The 18,881-nt window shown below is 35.9% G+C and overlaps 2 protein-coding genes across 3 annotated transcripts; both read left to right on the forward strand.

Moving 5' to 3' along the window:
* Positions 1-9,533: 9,533 nt before the first annotated feature.
* On the forward strand, positions 9,534-12,105 carry LOC112167877 (transcription factor JUNGBRUNNEN 1). Of its 2 annotated transcripts, none has more exons than XM_024304967.2 (3): positions 9,534-9,896; positions 10,231-10,553; positions 11,504-12,105. In XM_024304967.2, exons 1-3 carry the CDS (start codon positions 9,686-9,688, stop codon positions 11,936-11,938), a joined length of 969 nt encoding a protein of 322 aa, XP_024160735.1. In that variant the 5' UTR covers positions 9,534-9,685; the 3' UTR covers positions 11,939-12,105. The 2 variants fall into 2 exon arrangements, with proteins under 2 accessions (XP_024160735.1, XP_040363253.1); XM_040507319.1 differs by having other exon boundaries at positions 10,234-10,553.
* Positions 12,106-14,190: 2,085 nt separating this feature from the next.
* Positions 14,191-18,388, forward strand: LOC112167427 (post-GPI attachment to proteins factor 3). Its single transcript, XM_024304444.2, has 6 exons — positions 14,191-14,308; positions 14,616-14,716; positions 15,873-16,134; positions 16,232-16,428; positions 17,130-17,317; positions 17,811-18,388. Exons 2-6 carry the CDS (start codon positions 14,616-14,618, stop codon positions 18,107-18,109), a joined length of 1,047 nt encoding a protein of 348 aa, XP_024160212.1. The 5' UTR covers positions 14,191-14,308; the 3' UTR covers positions 18,110-18,388.
* The last annotated feature ends 493 nt before the right edge of the window (positions 18,389-18,881 follow it).

Here is an 18,881-nt window from a genome sequence, read left to right on the forward strand (position 1 = left end):
CTGGCGTGCCAAGTGTTTCTAAATTCTAGTTCAGCCCTGCTTCATGATATGATACTGGAATTAAATAAAAAATAATTGTGATAGATATTTATGTATCAAAGTCTGACTCAACCATGCTGCATGCTTGTACCACTGGCTGGCATGTTCTACAGACTACAGTGCTCCAGAGCTTCAATGCTCACCTCATTTGGATTCCAATTGATCACCCAGGGTTGTTCTTTTTCCCTTTGTTGAAATCCAACGGTTGAAGATTGAAGAGCGCTATAACAATTTTTCCTTGATACTAGGTTGTACTCGGTGGATTTAAATTCTTGTAACTTGACCTTACTAATATTTGAACATATCTAAAATACATTCAAAAGTAGTTTTTGAATATTAATATTTACCCGCGATCATCAATATTTTGGTCTACCAGAAATTTTTGTCAAAATTTTCATACGTCTCTAATGGTTCGAGTCCACTGCATGCTCTGCAGTTCTAGGAGAATTAAAGCCGAACCTAAAAGCAAGAGAGTTACACATACCAAAGCAGCCGAAGACTCTGACCAAAATGAAGGGTCTGAGGGGGGTCTTTGTTTTACCGGACTTGAATGGCTCATGACCAAAGCTGAAGCTGTGTTGCTACCTGGCCAAGTTTTAGTTGGCAATAATTCTGGTTGGTCGTCCTTCTTATTCTGACATGGTTTCGTGGCTCTGAGATAAGTCAGTCCGACTTATACATTCCATGCAATTTTCAAATCAGGATCGATCAGAATCAATGATCCATCTCTGTCTGTTTGACTATGCAACCTAACAAGTAGAACAAGTTTTCTGTACTGGATAGTTATACTCCAACGAACTTGGTTGCTTCTGGGACCCTGTGTTTCGTCCACACGCGTGGACTTTTTCGTATTGTTAAATTCCTTCTGGCTGCTTTCTTTTTCTTCATAGTTAATTCAGCTACTTCCATATTTTCTGCTGATGTTGCACTTATGCTAGCTAGTCAAAAAAATTTGTGTTGATATTGTGCTTTTGGACACAAGCGGGGAAGGCTGTTGAGAATCGGTCAATATGTGAAGTTGAAAACCACAAATAAGCACAGCACACTAAGAGAAACAACCACAAAGATACGAGCACAAGAACATAGATTTAAGGTGGTTTAGCAAAACTTTTGCCCCTACGTCCACCGGGCAGAAAAATGATCTTCCACTGTATTTATAATGGGTACAACAAGAAAGAATAAGAAAACAAGGACTCTCTCTTCTCTTCCTATCTCTCTCTTCTTTGCCCTCTCTCACTCTCTAACTCCGAGAATCGAATACACTTTGCTCTCTGTCTTTGTGATGCAAAACTAAGAGCAGAACCCCTCCTTATATAGCCATAAGGATATCAGCTTTTTTCACTTATTAGGAAACTTATTCCCAGGGCCGGTCCTAAGTTTTTTAAGGCCCTGGGCGAAAAATAACATAACTTGTATATTCATCAATAAAATGAAATGAAAAAAAAAAATCTTCAATAATTGAGATCTCTAATGAGAAGCCAAATATAAGTCCACTAAACTTTGAATGTAAATACTTGCATAGAACAATAAAACATGGAATCAACTTTGTTCCTTCTTGTTTTTCCTTTTCTGATAGAGATCGACTTGCAACTCCAACTTCCAATTGCACCTAATATTGAAAATTGAAAACGAATTAGCAGGTTGTTAGAAATCAATAGAACTTAAAAATCAAGTAACCCACTATCAAAATTGAAAAACACCCAATACCTATTTTGATTTATACTTCAGCCTACATTGATGGAATGTCGAAGAATTCGTATGAACACAGTAGAAGAACAGAAGCATAGAGAAGAGAAAGAGTGGGTGATGATAAATGATGAGAAGAAATTGAAGGATTGAATAACCAATGAAACCAATTTAAAGAGAATTTGCTTGATTTCAAGGTTTGGAGAGAGTAAGAGGCACTGGAATAATGATGTCGTGTGTGCAGTTGGAAGAAGAAGAAGAGATGCAGATTGCGTCTAGAAATCTGTGTTTTTTTTTTAAACGTTCTTTACTTATCTTTACTTATATATATATATATATATATATATATATAAATTAAATCTTATTTAAAAAATATGGTGCCCCGGCCCTCTTCTCTGTTGTGCCCTGTGAGGTCGCCAACGCTGCCCAGCATCAAGGCCGGCCCTGCTTATTCCTATTGGTGGTAGGCAATTATGCCTTCTCCTTCTCTATAATCAACAAGGATTACAGGTAATCCTACATCAATAAGGATTTTCCTTCCTTATTGGAACTCCATTCATCATTAGGAATCCAAAATCTACTGGGTAAACAATTTTCATACTCTAAGACAATTGTCTTAGGAAAGATTCATGAGCTGGAAACCCAACAAAGGCTAATGTCCCTTTGATTATGTATTTTGCAGTCTTCGATAAACTCCTCCTTGCATCGTGAGGTTCAGATATATGACAAATTAATGTAGCAGGTTAGGAATAAGGATCATGAAAGCGTTTGGATCCGAAAATCATTTGTCATGCCGCCTCTTGTTACTATATTTTAATTAGGGTTTTCCGTCTTTAACTCCGTTGAGAATATTTTAAGGTATGATTTTCAGTTTTTATCTCCATTAAGAAATAATCTCAGACTTGTCCTATCTAAATATTGATCAATAAATACTGTGAAACTTATTGTAACAACAATAGATCAAATAGAGGTCTGCTTACTTAAGAGATAGTTTTTAAGGGAGTGTGAGAGACAATTTAGTTTGACGGTTGAAAACAAATACACAGTTTTAAGTTGCATGGATCATCGATCATGATTTGTGTTATTTCAATCTTATAATTAATAACTTTAACATCTTATGCTCAAAAGATTCTTTCTTATTTATTAATATTTCACTAAAACTAATTTTCGTATACTCAGTCAGGGTTGAACCAACCCCTATACTTTACTTTACTAATAATGGTTGGGTTTCAACCGAGTTATATACCGACCTAGGGTTGAAAAGCGGGGAAATGATAATTTACTCAATTTTAGCTTAAAAATTGCCCATTTACCCAAACACACTCAGAGATTGCCCACTTACCCAAACACTCTATGAGATTATTTCTCTAATACCCATTTAAGTTTTTTTTTAATTCATTTTTATTTATTTTTGGGAAAATTTTGCCCTCTCCTTTTTTGTCACTTAGAGAAAGAAGTCATTAGAGACATTGCTTGACTCCGGTGGCGGACTCCGGCGACTGGTGACCGGAATCCAGCGACCGATCACAGGAATCCAGAATCTGGTTACCGCACTGATGACTGAATTCCGGCGTCTGAATTTATTGCCCCCTAATAATACACAGTAACCATATTATTGCCCCCAAGTAATCATATTATTGCCCCCCAATACTCATATTATTGCCTCCCAATAATCATATTATTATCCTCCAGTGAATTGCATAAACTCCCAAAACCAAAATGAATACACTACATGCATAATTGATCAATTTATATGCATATTATTGCCCCCCAATACTCATATTATTGCCTCCCAATAATAATATTATTGCCTCCAATAATCTTATTACTGCCCCGTAATAGACATGTATAACTACTCAATAAAACTTTTTTTCATTCTTCTTTCTTCTTTTCTTATAAACCTTCTGCCAAATTTACCAAAAAAAAAAAAAAACAAAACGACGCCGTCCAACAAAGTGACGTCGTATGAGCCCTGCCAACGAAGCCCAAGCCTCCGAATAGACATTCAAACTTTTTTTCTTCTTTCCTTCTACCCTATTACTTAAAAAAAAAAAAAAGATTTGGGCACCTATGTCTTCACTAGCCATTTTGCAAAGACTCCGGTTGCAGTTGTCAAATTGATAAATCTCGAAAACGGCCAGAACATATTAATCTCGACTCCGATTGACCATTTTGCCCACAATTTCAGTCATTTTGCAACGACTCCGGTTGACCATTTGCCTTCACACTGATTTGACTCTGATTGCAACGACTCCGGTTGCAGCCCGGGACCAGAGATACAATCAAGTTGCGATTTCCGTGATGATCAGTCGCCGGCGAGAGAGACAGAAGCAAATCAAAGACATACCCGATTCTATTGGCGGTAGTCGACCCCTTCAGAAGGTCTAGCCCGGCCTCGCCGAGCTTCTCAGCGACGAGGACCGTTGGCTTAGCATCGAGCCTGGCCACGGAGAGCACGACAATGAGTTTCGACGCAGAGATGGCAAGAGCCGGTGTCGTGGGCGTCCTGCTGGAGGGAGGGAGGGAGGGAGAGATTCGGCGTCGTCTAGAGAGAGAGAGAGAGTCTGAGAGGAGAGAGAGCGATGAGTTTCAATTTAATCAATAGGGGCAAAACTGACAATAAATGTTAGATTGGGTAAATGAGGTTAAAAAACTCTTAGTGAAGTAAATGAGCAATTTCTAAGCTGAAATTGGGTAAATGGTCACGACCTGTTAAAAAGCATGTTATTAATAAGATTGAAATAACATAAATCAACACGGAACACGACAAAAATAGTCATTATCTAAATAATCTCACCTAATCTCACTGTTAATAGCACAACTATAAATTTTTTACCAAAAAACATTTATGTTACCAAGTGTTATATGTTTTTTTTGCTGTGGCTATGACTAGCAGAATAGTGTGAGTTTACGTACATAATGACCTTCTTGTTGCGTTCCTCATGAAAAGTGAGTTGTTAAATTTAATTGAGAATGCTTTGTAGCCAGCATTTCAAAGAACAACAACAACAATCTGAACACACATGCGTGATAGATTCTTTTTCTTCTGTGTTCTTCCTAGTTTTGTGGTCTAGGGTTAGACCCTTTAACTAGACGGAAAAGCACTTTAGATATAAATTGAACTAGCCAACTCATCTTGGTCTTCCCAGCTGCCCTCTCAGAAGCGTCAAGTCCTTTCAGGAACTGCGTGAGACTCTTTAAGTAATTAAGAGATGAGTAGGCCGTGATCTGGGAATATAAATACGTATTATAACCCTAGCGTGTACTTGTAGTTCTAATCAGGGATTATGAGACTGACATGATTTAGACAGTTCATTTATTTTTTTCTTTTCCCTTTTTGTTTTTGTTTTGTTCATATATACATCTCTGTCAATCACACTCGACAGATCGATGCAGAATCAATTATTGAAATTAATGATGATTATAAAACTGTTGTGCGTGTGTATATACCATATATGCCATATATGTACATGTATTCTGAATTAAAAAAAAATCTAATTGATATTTGTTTGATCCATTCCTGGTCCTGAAGGATCCAATATGCTTCATTATTTCCCACAGCTGGTGGCTTTTAATTAATTAAGCTGTGCTTCTAGATTTATTCTTCCTTTGAGAAATGAAATGCAAGTAATTCATAAATATGTCAAGTGTCTAGGGTTATTGAACTTTGAAGTCAAGATGAACGTCACTACGTCAGTCACTCTTTTGCCTTTGCCATGGCAAAGTCAGAAGACCCAAAACCCTGTAATGTTTAATAGGCGTTATATCTTGTTTCTGTAGTTGCATTTCTTTTATCTATTTATAAAAGGGATATGCTGAGGAGGCTAAGGTATTTTATTGGACGGCTCAAATTTTAAAACATACTTTCATGCATATAAAATTTTTGCAAACAGCACATGTTAAAAGAAGGAAGTTAAAAATACGTACAAATATATCTACAAAAACATTTTGGAAATCTTGACAAAGATCGATATTGAAAGAAATGCGTACTACCGACTTTCTTCCTTTTTATATTTTATTTTAGAAAATTAGAGACTTCATTCATTAATCCAATTGTGAAAATGACAATACAAAAAATCTCATCTGCTTTAAATGAAGAAACTTCAGAAGAAAACTCCTCATTTCCGCATTATCCCAAATCACCAGAACACGCGGAAGAGGAACTCTCTATTACATTGACGACAGTAAAATGCCGGAAATAGAACTTTTGATTTTTCCTTTTCTCTTTTGATCAGCACCAAGATGTTAGTAGCAATGTCTCCATAACGCATTTCAGCACGTTTCCTTCAGAATCTATGTAGAGCTTGGTTTTGGGTGCGTGCATCACCTTCTTTCATGTCATGGCTTTTGGCAATTGGGTCTCTAAGCTTTCCTTGTTGTGATTTTTGTTTACCCTATTGTTGTATCCTCAATGGGAAAGATGACGGATATTTACTGTTCAAAAATATACATTACATGGAAAATCTTTCCATGTAATGTATATTTTTGACCAAATCTATTAATTGGAAATATCTCTACTCATTAATTTCAAAATCATTATCGATATTTTCAACCATTAAAATTTTATCATATAGGACCGTTATGAATAAGTGTGATTTTCATGTCCAGTCATTTCTAACACGGTAAAAGTCATATTAGAAGACTAATCAAATAAGTGTTTAGATAATAATCAAACTACACACTTCCTGCTTCTTTGAAATGAGGCATTACTTAGGGCACTCATCATGATTCATGAAGAAGTGTGAGGACTTCATTTCTACTTTCTAGAATGGCAACTTCTAGAAGTGGAATTCCGGCTTCTTGTATCCTTTCCGCATAATTTCTTGTAATACAACAATGCATGCATAGTGGCAATTTCGTCCTTTCCAAACAGATATAAAGTAAGAGTTATAGTCAATTCTATATACCCTCTTCTACAGGTAATTATAATGATCATTGATGATTGATTCATGGGTATATTTTGGTCCGTAGACTTTAGCTAGGTACCCATATTATATGTATTATTATTGTCATCTATGTCAAAATTTCAAAATCACGTGGCTAAGTTGAGTGAGTCCCTTCTTTTGTCATGGTTCCCTTCTTGAATCGTTAAGCAGTTGGAATTTGGATAGTTTCTATCCGATTTTTGTGTATAATATCGCTTCCAATCTCAACAAAGCCAAAGAGGGTCAAAGAAGTTTCTATCGTTAATTAAGTTTAAGCATGATGCATAATGACCTAATCTATATTGCACTTAAACTAATTGTAGGAATCTAGGTATAGATTCTCTTAACCAGGCGGCCTAATGATACTCAACGAGCTTCTACATGGATTGCCTAAAAAAAAGAACATAAAATAGATAGTCTTGCCGGACACTTGGTCCATTCTATATTAGCGCTCAACACTCCCCCTAGCTTATACTGTATTTTCTGTCAAGTTGTCAAACATGTGGATAGATAACTCTATCTCTTTGCACTTGATTTTTCATCATTGGTTTGCTTCTTAAACTCTATCTCAAGTAATCCGTTTGATAAAATGACTCAAAATTTACAATGAGTGGGTCTTTTGCCCTAAAATTTCTCAAGAATGAAATGAGTACTACTAATCAATATTCCCCTCTACTACTTCTCAAAAAAAAAAAATATTCCCCTCTACCCAAAGTATTTCGAGCTCAACTTTGTTCACCTTGACCAAAAATTCATGGATCCCGGTGGTTTGGTGTTCATAAGAGTTTTTATGTACGATACATATGTTAAGATGACCTAATCGCTACTAATTATTCTGATACAAGTGGTAATTTGATACAAGTGGTAATTTTGGAATTGAAGCGTCTTTGTAGATTTCAAAACCGGCTTTAAAGCAAACTATGGATGGGGTTGTCAACCCTAGCCTCTATAGTCACGTACTTGTTTAAGTATTCCAGAAATTATTATAATCAATAAAACAGCAAACAAAATGGCATACAAAACAAACCATAAGTGGACCAAAGCAAGGTGCATGCATCAGTTTAACATTACTCACATCTGCATTTTTGTTTTCTTTAGGTCAAACATCTGCATTCTTGGTTTCGAAACATTTTATACAGTAATTGGTAAGTTTTTTTTAGTTCGATTATTTAAATCCTTAACTGCAGATTTAATAAAATCTAACTTGGGCTAACACAACAACAACATATAACTCATATATCTTAAATGACCTACGTCTAGGGCCGGCCTTCCGCTTTCGATACTAAATCTAACGATACACAAAGATACTTCAAAATGGTAGTCAAACTTTCCAATTTATTGTTAATCAGAAATCAAATCCCAATTGGTAGTTAATTAGAAACATTTTAGCTATACATGTCATGTATTGTCCACACAAAAAAAATATATATATATATATATATACATACACACATACATACATACATACATACATACATACATACATACATGTAATCCTGTCTTGTCTTGTTTTGTTGACTACGATTTTGTGCCTCCATATCGATGGAAGTTGCTAATAATGTGGGGGTGATCTGAGATTCTGAGTATGTATAATTCAAAACCGACGCCCCTCCAATTATGCACTTTTTGGTGGGTACGTACATGGCTCTAGCTTTGCCTTGTTGGACTGGGATTTCTTCCCTAATTAGACGGGTTGACATTTGATTATTATTGAAAGTAAAATGTGAATTTATTCTGTCCGTTCATATTCATTTCTAAACATCAGTGCTCAGAATTCAGAAACATCATGCAAATTTTTGTTTGGGCAACAGGTTTATTGACATACTTAGTAGTGTGATTTTATGTATATATCTTGATAAATTAATATAGTTAATTTGTACCTTCCTATTAATGTCTCGGTTTTTTTTTAAATTTTTTTTATGAACCATTAATTTATGTCTCATTTGGTTTGTGAAAGAAATAATTTTTTCTTTTCTTTTTTCAAAGTAGAAAAAGAATGAGAGATAGAGGTAATGAATGCTTTGAGAGTTTGAGGTATACAATGATTCATTTTCCCTCACATTTTATCCTTCATTTAATGAGAGGCACGCGGCATTTTTTGAGAAAATTACGCTTCTTGCAAAAGTGTAGTAATTAAGCTAGAGAGATGCATGCACTAAAAAGATGTTAAGATCCTTTTTTTTTGTTTTTTGTTTTCCTTCAAAAGAAGGATGTGAATGATATATAGATCCAATATGATGGTTTATAATCTGGTTGAAATTTATGGTCATTCATTAATAACCATACTGTATATGACAACCCATAGTATGTTGAGGATCAAAGGATCTGCTATTAGGTCAAGTTTAATACTTTAATTTATGACCCATATCCTCCTTTTTAGCTCTACTTTTTTTTTGTTAGAAATGGGAGATGGGCAAAGTGATGGTCCTCTCTCCTCTCCTAATGACCACGACCACCATTATAGATTTAAAGAGTTGATCTGGTCTCAAGTAATAACAGTATAATTCAAACTTTGCTGCTTTTTAGAAGAAAAAGCTCTTGGTTGGTCTCTGCTACAAATTCTCTTCTAGTATCTCTTCGATCTCTCTGCCGGCCGGCTCTGTTATCATTGCCATGATTTATAGTTCCCGCAAAATGAGCTGGAAGGAGTAGCATTATCGCTTACAGCACTGACTAAAACATTCCTCTTAATTAATATATTGATCGAGATAAAGTCTTTATCGGCTACCTCTCTAAAACTAAATATCCGTGCCAAGACTTTGGCCGAGCCTGAGGTCAAACCTCCTGACTTGACCTGACAATAAGCCTCTTGTGACGACTTCTTCCCATTATAAATACTCGAGTATTTCTAACTTATGACTCTTCACCCCTTGATTACCGAAGCTTCTGCTACTTCCTTTTTTTTTCAAACTGTTTATCTTCCTAATTTCCTTCAGTAGCACTGACCTGCGAAGAGAGAGAAATACAAGTACGTGCTAATCAACTCGAGAAAATATCAAAGCTAGCTCTATTGGTCATAGATCGATTGTTTCAAGATGGATGGAAAAAATACTAGTTGCAAGGATGATCATCATGATCATCAGGATCATGATGATGAGGATGTTCCACTTCCGGGATTTAGGTTTCACCCAACAGATGAAGAACTAGTTGGGTTCTATCTCCGCCGGAAGATTCAGAAGAAAGCCATCAGCTTAGAGCTCATCAAATCAATTGATATCTACAAGCATGATCCTTGGGATCTTCCAAGTATGCATAAAACCTAGCTTTATAATTCCTGCTTACTTCTCTTTTTCTTGCTAGGGTACTAATTAGTTTTCTTCAAATCAGGCTAAAAAGTTTCTACAGCAAAAAAAGGTGGATTGATTGCACCAATTCGTTTATCTGTTTTTTCTAGGCTAAAAAACCCGTTAGTCCTTTTTTAATGCAAAAAACTCTTCAATTAGTTTCTTAATTCAACAGTCTGTCAGGTTCCCTGACACTCTTAACTATAATAATCTGAATCTGCTATAGCAATTAAGTTTATCTAGCTAGTATAGCTTCAATTTATTGTATCCTAATGAGTTTGTGATATACTATGCAGAAGCTACAACTACTGCAGGAGACAAAGAGTGGTACTTCTTCTGCAGAAGAGGGAGAAAGTACAAGAACAGTATCAGACCTAATAGAGTAACCGGGTCTGGGTTTTGGAAAGCAACTGGGATAGACAAGCCAGTTCATGATTCATACAGTAACTGCATTGGGCTGAAGAAAACTCTGGTTTACTACCGCGGAAGTGCCGGAAAAGGCACCAAAACTGATTGGATGATGCACGAATTTCGCCGTCCATCCACCAATGACAACAACAATGTTCACACTAACCACACCTCCTGCACTGCTATATCACACACTGATCCTCAAGAAGCTGTAAGTAATGAGAAAGCATACTCACAACAGTCACACATCCTTTTGCTATTACTTGTGCTTGTTTATGCATATATGTTTTGAGGCCGGTAATATTTTCTTGGTAGATATTTGACATGTTATGTTATAAGAGTGCAGTACATTTGCACACCAAATTAAACAAGGAAAATGATTTGTGGCCTCAATGAGGCCTAAGATTTGTAGCCTCAATCTTAGGTGTCATGCCATATCACCTATTTGTCAAATCATGTCATGTAATTATTGAGAAAAAGACATCTTATCATTCCAAAATCTAATGACTCTAAGTTATTTTGGCTTTCTTCTAAAAAAAATTCATTTTTTTTCTTTCATTTTTTTCTTTTCATTGCACTCATGCTTAGATTTAAACCATAATTTTTTTTTTCTTCAATCAAGAATAGAAAAAAAATTCGTGTAATTCAGTCAATACATTTGCATAACACACATTTGAACAAGTGCTAGTTCATATAATCAATATATACTTAACAAGATTTTCAATTTGAGAATACACACACACACACAACAAATTAACTTGTGTACGTTGTACATTGTTATTGCATTACGGCATTATCTTATATATACATGAGCACTACTGACACGGATCGAAGAAAATACATATATCAACATGGAGCTACTAGCTAGCAATTAACTCAAGAAAAAATTGACATTAACGTATTTATCATGAACCAATACTCAAGTTAATGCATGTTAGTCCATGACATATATACTAGCAATTACTCATCATCATTTCGTTAGATAAATATACTCGGCTTCAATTCAAAATTCAAATTTAATTACATGCATGACTTAGAAGTTCCTAAATAGCATTGAATTGAACTAGACCTAGAAACATGATTTTGATGATTTTCCTTAATTTCCATATAAAGGTGTAATTACGTATTTAATCTTGTACATGGTGTCATTGGTATCTGCAGGAAATTTGGACATTGTGTCGGATATTCAAGAGATCTGTGTCACATAGAAAGTATACACCAGACTGGAGAGAATTGTCTGCTAAACAATCCAGCTCTAAGAAATGCAATACGACTGATCAAGATCGTCATCAAGAGCCCACAAACATCAATCGAGAATCTTATATCAATTTTGGTGCTTCAACCATTTGCTACGAAGAGAAGAAGCCCAATGTTGTGAACCATACTAATTATAACAACGGAAGCAACAGTAACCAGACATTGCAGAATGTAGGTCAGTTCAGCTCCGGAATGACTACTGCTACGCATCCATGCAACATGGATTCGTTCACATCGAGCTATTCATATGCAGATATTGAGAATCATGACTTTTTTAACGACAACTGGGAAGAGTTCAAATCAGTTGTACAGCTTGCTCTTGACCCATCGTTTGTGTAAACTAATACTTATGAATCAATAACGGTGCAGGCACTGTAGCTAGTTAATTAGTGATAGCAGTATCTAGCTAGTTAGTACGTTAGAGGCTAGGAATTCCTTTTTCATTTGACCTTTTACCTAGCTAGAGTGTAGGAGTTCTTGTATGATTGTGACTTGCGCTATATATTGTTTCCTGTTTCCATGTGACCATGTCTATAAATTATTTCCTGTAGAAAGTATTCAATTAATATTGCATATGAAATTCTGAGGGCTCATGAAAAAAGGTTAAGGTCATCAGGGGGGCTGCTGCAAATTAAAAGAGCTAGCCAGGTTGTTTTCATGTTGCTTGAAACACGTAAGACGAGACTGACGAGTGCTGGTTCATATTTGTTTATCTCCCTTACAGTAGTGATGAACATGCATGAACTTAATCCAAGGCTCAGTTAGGGCTTAATTAATTTATTCTGTTCAATCTTTTTTTTTTTAAGAATCTTTTATTTTGTTTTGTTCAACCTTTTGAGCAAAACCATATGCACTATTAATCTAAGGTCGTTATTCTCGACACACACACACACATATATATATATATTAATCTAAAGTCGTGCGTGAAAAATGATTGAACTCTACATAATCACAACTTGGGAGGCAGCTCAATATATAAAGTTAATTTGTAAGTCATTAAGATATCTTATAAATTTCGTTTAGATCGTTGTCTCTCTTTCTTATTTTGAGCTATATATATATCAACATGGTTAATTTCTCTCGAGTATGTCCTTTGTTGTTGATTTCACTGTCCTGTTTGGTCAGATTGGCTGTTGGTGATGGCGATGCCGATAGTAATTGTTGTGGATGGGAGGATTGGTCTCTTTCGCTTTTCTTGTTTAACGGTTTCATGGTTAATTTGGAGGTCTAGCTTGGTTTTACAAGCCTTGGTTAGGTGGTTATGTTGGCATTGGCGGTGACGGTTCGTTGATTGGTGTGGTGGTGTTCACATATTTGATGGTTATCTAGGTTTCATACTAAAGTCTCATTTGGTTTACAAAAAATGAAAGTTTTTCCGTTGTTTTTCCTATGAGATATAAAGCTATAATTCTCATGAATTTTCCTTTCCGGTAGTTGGAAATAGCTGGGAAGTACTTGTAAACAAAGTTGCATGAAAAGTAATATATAATGAAAAGTGATGAGTAATTAATGAAAGGAAAGATCGAGTGAGGGAAAATGAATCTTTCAGAGTATGAAGGGATTCACTTTTCTCCATTATTTCTCTTCGCTCTTATTCTTGTGCTTACCAAACATAAGAAATGTCAACCTTTCAAATCCGCGAATCGAAGGATGCCTAAGATTTTGAAAGCTGGTGGAATGACCAATTAGGCTATGAACAACCTAGCATATGTGCTTCGTTGATGGATTCGATGTTGGTTTCAATATGGTTGTGGTTAGGGTTCTAACTCCTACACCACTGATGTCAATCGATCTCTGTACTAGGAAAGAGTGTTGATTTTGGGCTATGAAGTAACCCATCATGTGTGCTTTGTTGATGGTGGCTATGGTTTTGACATCTACACAACATCAATCTTGGGTGGGTTAGAACCCTATCCACCACCATATGTGACTATTCACCACCTTCCTTGTACAATATTTTGCTGGTTTGCTTGTTTTGCATTAAATCATGAAACTTCAGTCTAGCAGTTTAAAATTTCTTCAGAATTTATTCCAACACTCTAGGACCTAGGATGAGCATGTTAATTTCGCCTCCTTACTTCCCTACACTTAAACTACTCATATTAATCACTTTAATAAAGAGATCGACAAATTAAGATTCCAAGTGAACATAGAGAAATCAGAAGGTGAGCAAATTAAGCATCAGCTACTACGTTTCTTGTTCAATTGTTTATAGGGAAGTTATTGAAATTTCTCAACAGAATTAAATAAGTATGGAGAATAAGTCAGCCATACTTAGACCCAAGTATTATGAATTTCATTAATTGATTTTGGATTAACAATAATATCTACATTCTTTGGTCAGAAAATATACTACTTCCAAAACACGACTCCATCAACATTGAAGGAAACCAGGCTCATCACGCATAACAATTAAAGTCAAATTTCTGACCAAAAACAAGAACAGGAAGTCAATTCCTTAAAGCAAACTAGCTTTAATACCTAAGAATGTGGTCCAGGTTTGGGTTGACTTGTTCAAGGTTGAACGAGTTTCAGGCCCAGACTCATTTAACGTCCGAGCCCAAACTAGCTTTACATTCTCGACCCGTTTTCCGGCCCAAACCCGAAATCAATCTGAACTTAGAAGCAGCTGTTGAGCTTTTTGAATGGGTCAGACTGACACTATTGCCTGGGAAGAAGAAAGAGAGAGACAGAGGTTCCGGTGCTCCGGTGAGTTCCTAACCCAGATCTAAGCGACGTCGTTCAGTCATACTGCAATTTCCGTTTCATTTTTTTTTGTAGTCGAACTATAAGATCGGTTTCAATTTGAACAAAAATGGAGTTAACTGAAGTCAATACATTAAGGCAATGAAGCAAAATTGATTGTGGGTTGTGAATTTTGAGTTCAATGAATTGTATATACTGTGAGTTGAAGGAAAGTAGGAAACTTTTAAGTTGAAATTCATCAAATTTGAAGTCAAATCTTGCAAGATCAAAATTTTGAGAAGTTAAAGCTGATGAGTGATTTGATTTTCAGATGTTAAAGCAGTACTGGGTTGCTTTCTTTGTGGTGGTTTTATGGGGTTTTGGATTCAGAGCTATAGATGCCAGTGCTGGTGATGCTGATCCTCATTATAGGTAAATCATTCTTTTACTGTTTGTGGGATTTTTAGTTCTGCTGCTGAAGCTTTTGTATATGGTTTTGAGGTTTTCGTGTTGAGTTATCGTCGGTTTGCTTTGAAGACTGCATATTGTAATGTCCTGTTGTGCACCATTTAGGGTGCAATGTGGCTAACTGAGGTGTTCTGTAACCTACTGAGGCTTTCTTAGCCTGGATTAGCTATTTATCGTTCGAGTACTGGAAATTTCAGCTGAAGGGCTGCTGTTCATTAGAACTTCGAATGAAGAAGAGTAGTATTCCCTTGATCATTGTGTTTGCATTTCGTTTGGTAATACACTAATCAGTAATTTAGTGAATTGATTAATATCTTATATTGTTTAGGTAGACAGTCTGTTCATCGAACCAATTTACTAGTCTTTTCCTTAACACAATTCGATCAAATGGGCCTGGTGACATGCTTGCCCTTCTTTTTTCCATTTCTATTTCTGGAGGACTGAGGCTTAAACTTCGGATCTTAACTGTGTCCTTAGGAACAAGTACATACCACCAGAGAAAATAGGTCATGGGGGTTTGCTTCACTCAGGTTGGATCAGGTTTTAATATATTTAATTTCAGTTCTGTGCTTACTGTTTGGAAATATAGATTGAGTCTGGTCATTAATGACCATAGCAAGGAGGCATGGAGCATTGTTGTCCATTACTTGTGTGATAACTATGTCTCACCTGTCTCCTTGTCAGCGCTAGCTAATAAGAGCTCATTTTAAAAAGTAAATTGTGTGATGTCAACAAGCTTTCTTCACAAGCAGTTAACTTTCAGCCCTATTTTGAACCATTAAAATAGAGGCTTCCTCGCTGTTGCTAATTCTTCTTCCTCTTCTTTCTTTTTCTTTTTCAATGCCTTCATGCAATTCCTATCCGTTTGAAGTCACTTGAAATTGATTTTTGACAAGTACCTCCTCATCCTTTGAAATTAATATGTTATTATTCGTTCAGTTCTGACTTGTACAAGGTTCCTTGAGTATGGTTCTTGTTATATGTTTGGTGGAATCAACGTTTTCGTCCATGTTGCACAATGAAGAAGTCTGGCTTATTTTGCATACACTTGTAAGTTGTAACCTGTCATGTGGATTTAGGGCTTGGAATTGACAGTGTCACATTTGACTTGGAATTGTAGGGCTTGTTTACAACAATGTGAAGAAACTGGATGTGTAGCGCAGAGATGCTTTCCACATTGCAATTTCTCTTCAGGTGGGGTTTCCATTGATGGGCCATGGTTCCTGCAAGAACCTCTTTATTTGCAGTGGAAACAATGGGACTGTCAGAGTGATTGCCGTTACTATTGTATGGTTGACAGAGAGAAAGAAAGAGAAGCAGCTGGTTATGGCCCCGTCAAATATCATGGTAAATGGCCCTTCAAGCGCGTTTATGGAATCCAGGTTTGCTCTTTTACAGACTTTATGCCTCAGCAACATTTTCTTTTGCTCATCTTAGTTTCATAGTTTGTTCTATTTAACATGATGTCCATTTCCTCAGGAGCCTGCTTCTGTAGCTTTCTCTGCGCTCAACCTTGCTATGCATTTTCATGGTTGGGTATCACTTATCATCCTTTTATTCTATAAGTTACCATTGAGACGAGATAAGAAGGCATATTATGACTATGCCGGTTTGTGGCATATATATGGTTTCTTATCCTTGAACAGCTGGTTCTGGAGTGCTGTTTTCCATAGTAGGTAAGCTTCTCTTTCTTTCTTCTGCTTACGATGCATGGGAATATCTGCATGCTGTTTTCTGTACTTGATAAGCTCTTATCTTTATTTATTTTAACTGCATTTGCAAGAATATATCTGATTAAAAGTGAATATTTGACTGCTGTCTAACTGGCAAAATCTGTTTTAAATGACACTTAATATGGTACAACATGTCAATTTAGTCTGTGCCAGCCATGTCAAAAAGGTCTTAAAATGTCAATTTCCTTACATTCATGGATGAATGCAAGTATAATTGCTTTTTCAAAAAAGAAAAAGAAAAAAATGATGTAAGTGATAATTGCAACTGTCAGATAACATTTTACTTAAAAAAACCTGTAATCTGTAATTGTGCTATCTATATGACATTATAACCTAATGTAAATATCTCTTGAAGGACAAGTTATGGATGAAGGACCAATATTAAATGGGTTGAGCTTGTACATAAGGATTCGAAAAGTAATAAAAGCATACTCATACTAGGCATGATAATCAACTGGGACCAGAACCTACCTCCTTGACACTTCCACCCATCCTCACCTCACTGAGAAAAAGAAAGACCGGAAAGTGATATTTTCTTAGAAACTAAACCTATGTTTTGTGATTTATTTATTTAATTTTTTTTGTGGGGGGAGCTGGGTCATTAGCACCTTTCTTGATCATTACCTTGTCTCATTGAATCGCAGAGATGTGGATTTGACCGAAAAATTAGATTACTCAGCTGCAGTGGCATTACTTGGGTACTCGCTCATTCTTGCCATACTCAGAAGTTTTGACGTGAGGGATGATGCTGTCAGAGTTATGGTTGCTGCCCCACTGCTTGCTTTTATAACTACCCACATATTGTATCTCAACTTTTATAAACTGGATTATGGTATATTTATCTTCCCTTTTTATCTTTTTTATTTTATTTTTCTCAGTAATGAATGAAGCTATATTCTTAAATGATACTCATGCACTGTGGCACACACAACATACTGATAAATTGTGCTTACTTTGATCTTCTATTGATATATAATTTCCATAATTTTATAGCAGTAAGCTATTAGGAAATGCTGAATATCATGTAGGCTGTGACCAGTCACACAATTGGACCTTAATCATGAGTCTGTTCTTTCTACTAGGTGGAAAGTCTTTCTATGGAATCTTATTGCTTTCCTGTAATCTAACTTTCTTCGGATTTTTAGCCAGTGTTCACTATAGATCACTGATAATCCTAAAATTTGAACTATTGGGAAATGCTTAATTTCTTTCATCTTGGAAACTGATTAGTATAGACTCTTTGATCTTTTTTTTTTTATATTTTTTATTTTTTACTTTACAGGACGTCATAATCATGATAACAATATTACGTTAACACTCTGCAGGTTGGAACATGAAAGTTTGTGTTGTCATGGCGGTGGCTCAACTTCTTATCTGGGCAGTTTGGGCTGGTGTCACCCGCCATCCATCTCGTTGGAAATTGTGGCTGGTAGTAGTTGGAGGCGGTCTTGCAATGCTCCTAGAAATCTATGATTTCCCCCCATATGAAGGATTTCTGGATGCTCATGCGGTCTGGCATGCCACCACCATCCCCCTAACTTACATTTGGTGGAGTTTCATCAGAGACGACGCTGAGTTCCTAACCTCTAACCAAGTAAAGAAGCTGGCAAAGAAGGCAAAATAGAATTATTCTGCGATGTTACACCATCTGATGCCTGAGCACATATCCCTCGTCTCTATTAATATGCTAGAAATGCAGTTTCCCCTTTGTTTCGTCCAATTTGTATTGCAAAATGAGACAGTTATAGGATACTGATTGCAATTGCGTTTAGAGATACCATCGTTTTGTTTCTCTTTGGCGGTAATCTTGGATGCACAAAAAGACTATCAGAGGAACTTATTTTTGTAGTAATTTTCTCTTTTACTTAGTTTTTAGTTGAAGCTGCACTGGAATTTGGGTGAATTTACTGCCTAATACTTGAGAACTTTTTCTGGAGTAATTATTTATCGTGGTCAAACTATTATGGACTAGCTTGTAGATTTTACTCGAACGAAAATTCATATTAGGCCATGGAAAGTAAAAGGGTTCACACTTCACACAATAAAGAAAATTTGCCATGGATCGTTTAAAAAATAAATAAAATTACCATGCATTTGCAAATGGGAACATTGATAAGGCAGAAATTGTTTCTGTTGCTTTGAGGGTAAAAAAGTAGTTAGTGTAGATTGAATTTATATCCTTTTCAAAAAAAAGAAGATTGAATTTATATTTGAGAGAAAGAAAAACAAAAGAAGGAAAGATATTCAAAATAGAGATCATAGCTTCAAACAATATGGATCCGGCTCCTTTACGGTTAGAGTTACGCCAATTTCATAAATACTATCATTTTTAAGTCATCTAATGGCTGTCTAAGGTGATTGCCCATCAACGTACAACATTTGGAAACATAAGTCTA

Source organism: Rosa chinensis, chromosome 5 (assembly GCF_002994745.2).
Source record: "Rosa chinensis cultivar Old Blush chromosome 5, RchiOBHm-V2, whole genome shotgun sequence".
In the NCBI taxonomy this organism is placed as follows: domain Eukaryota; kingdom Viridiplantae; phylum Streptophyta; class Magnoliopsida; order Rosales; family Rosaceae; genus Rosa; species Rosa chinensis.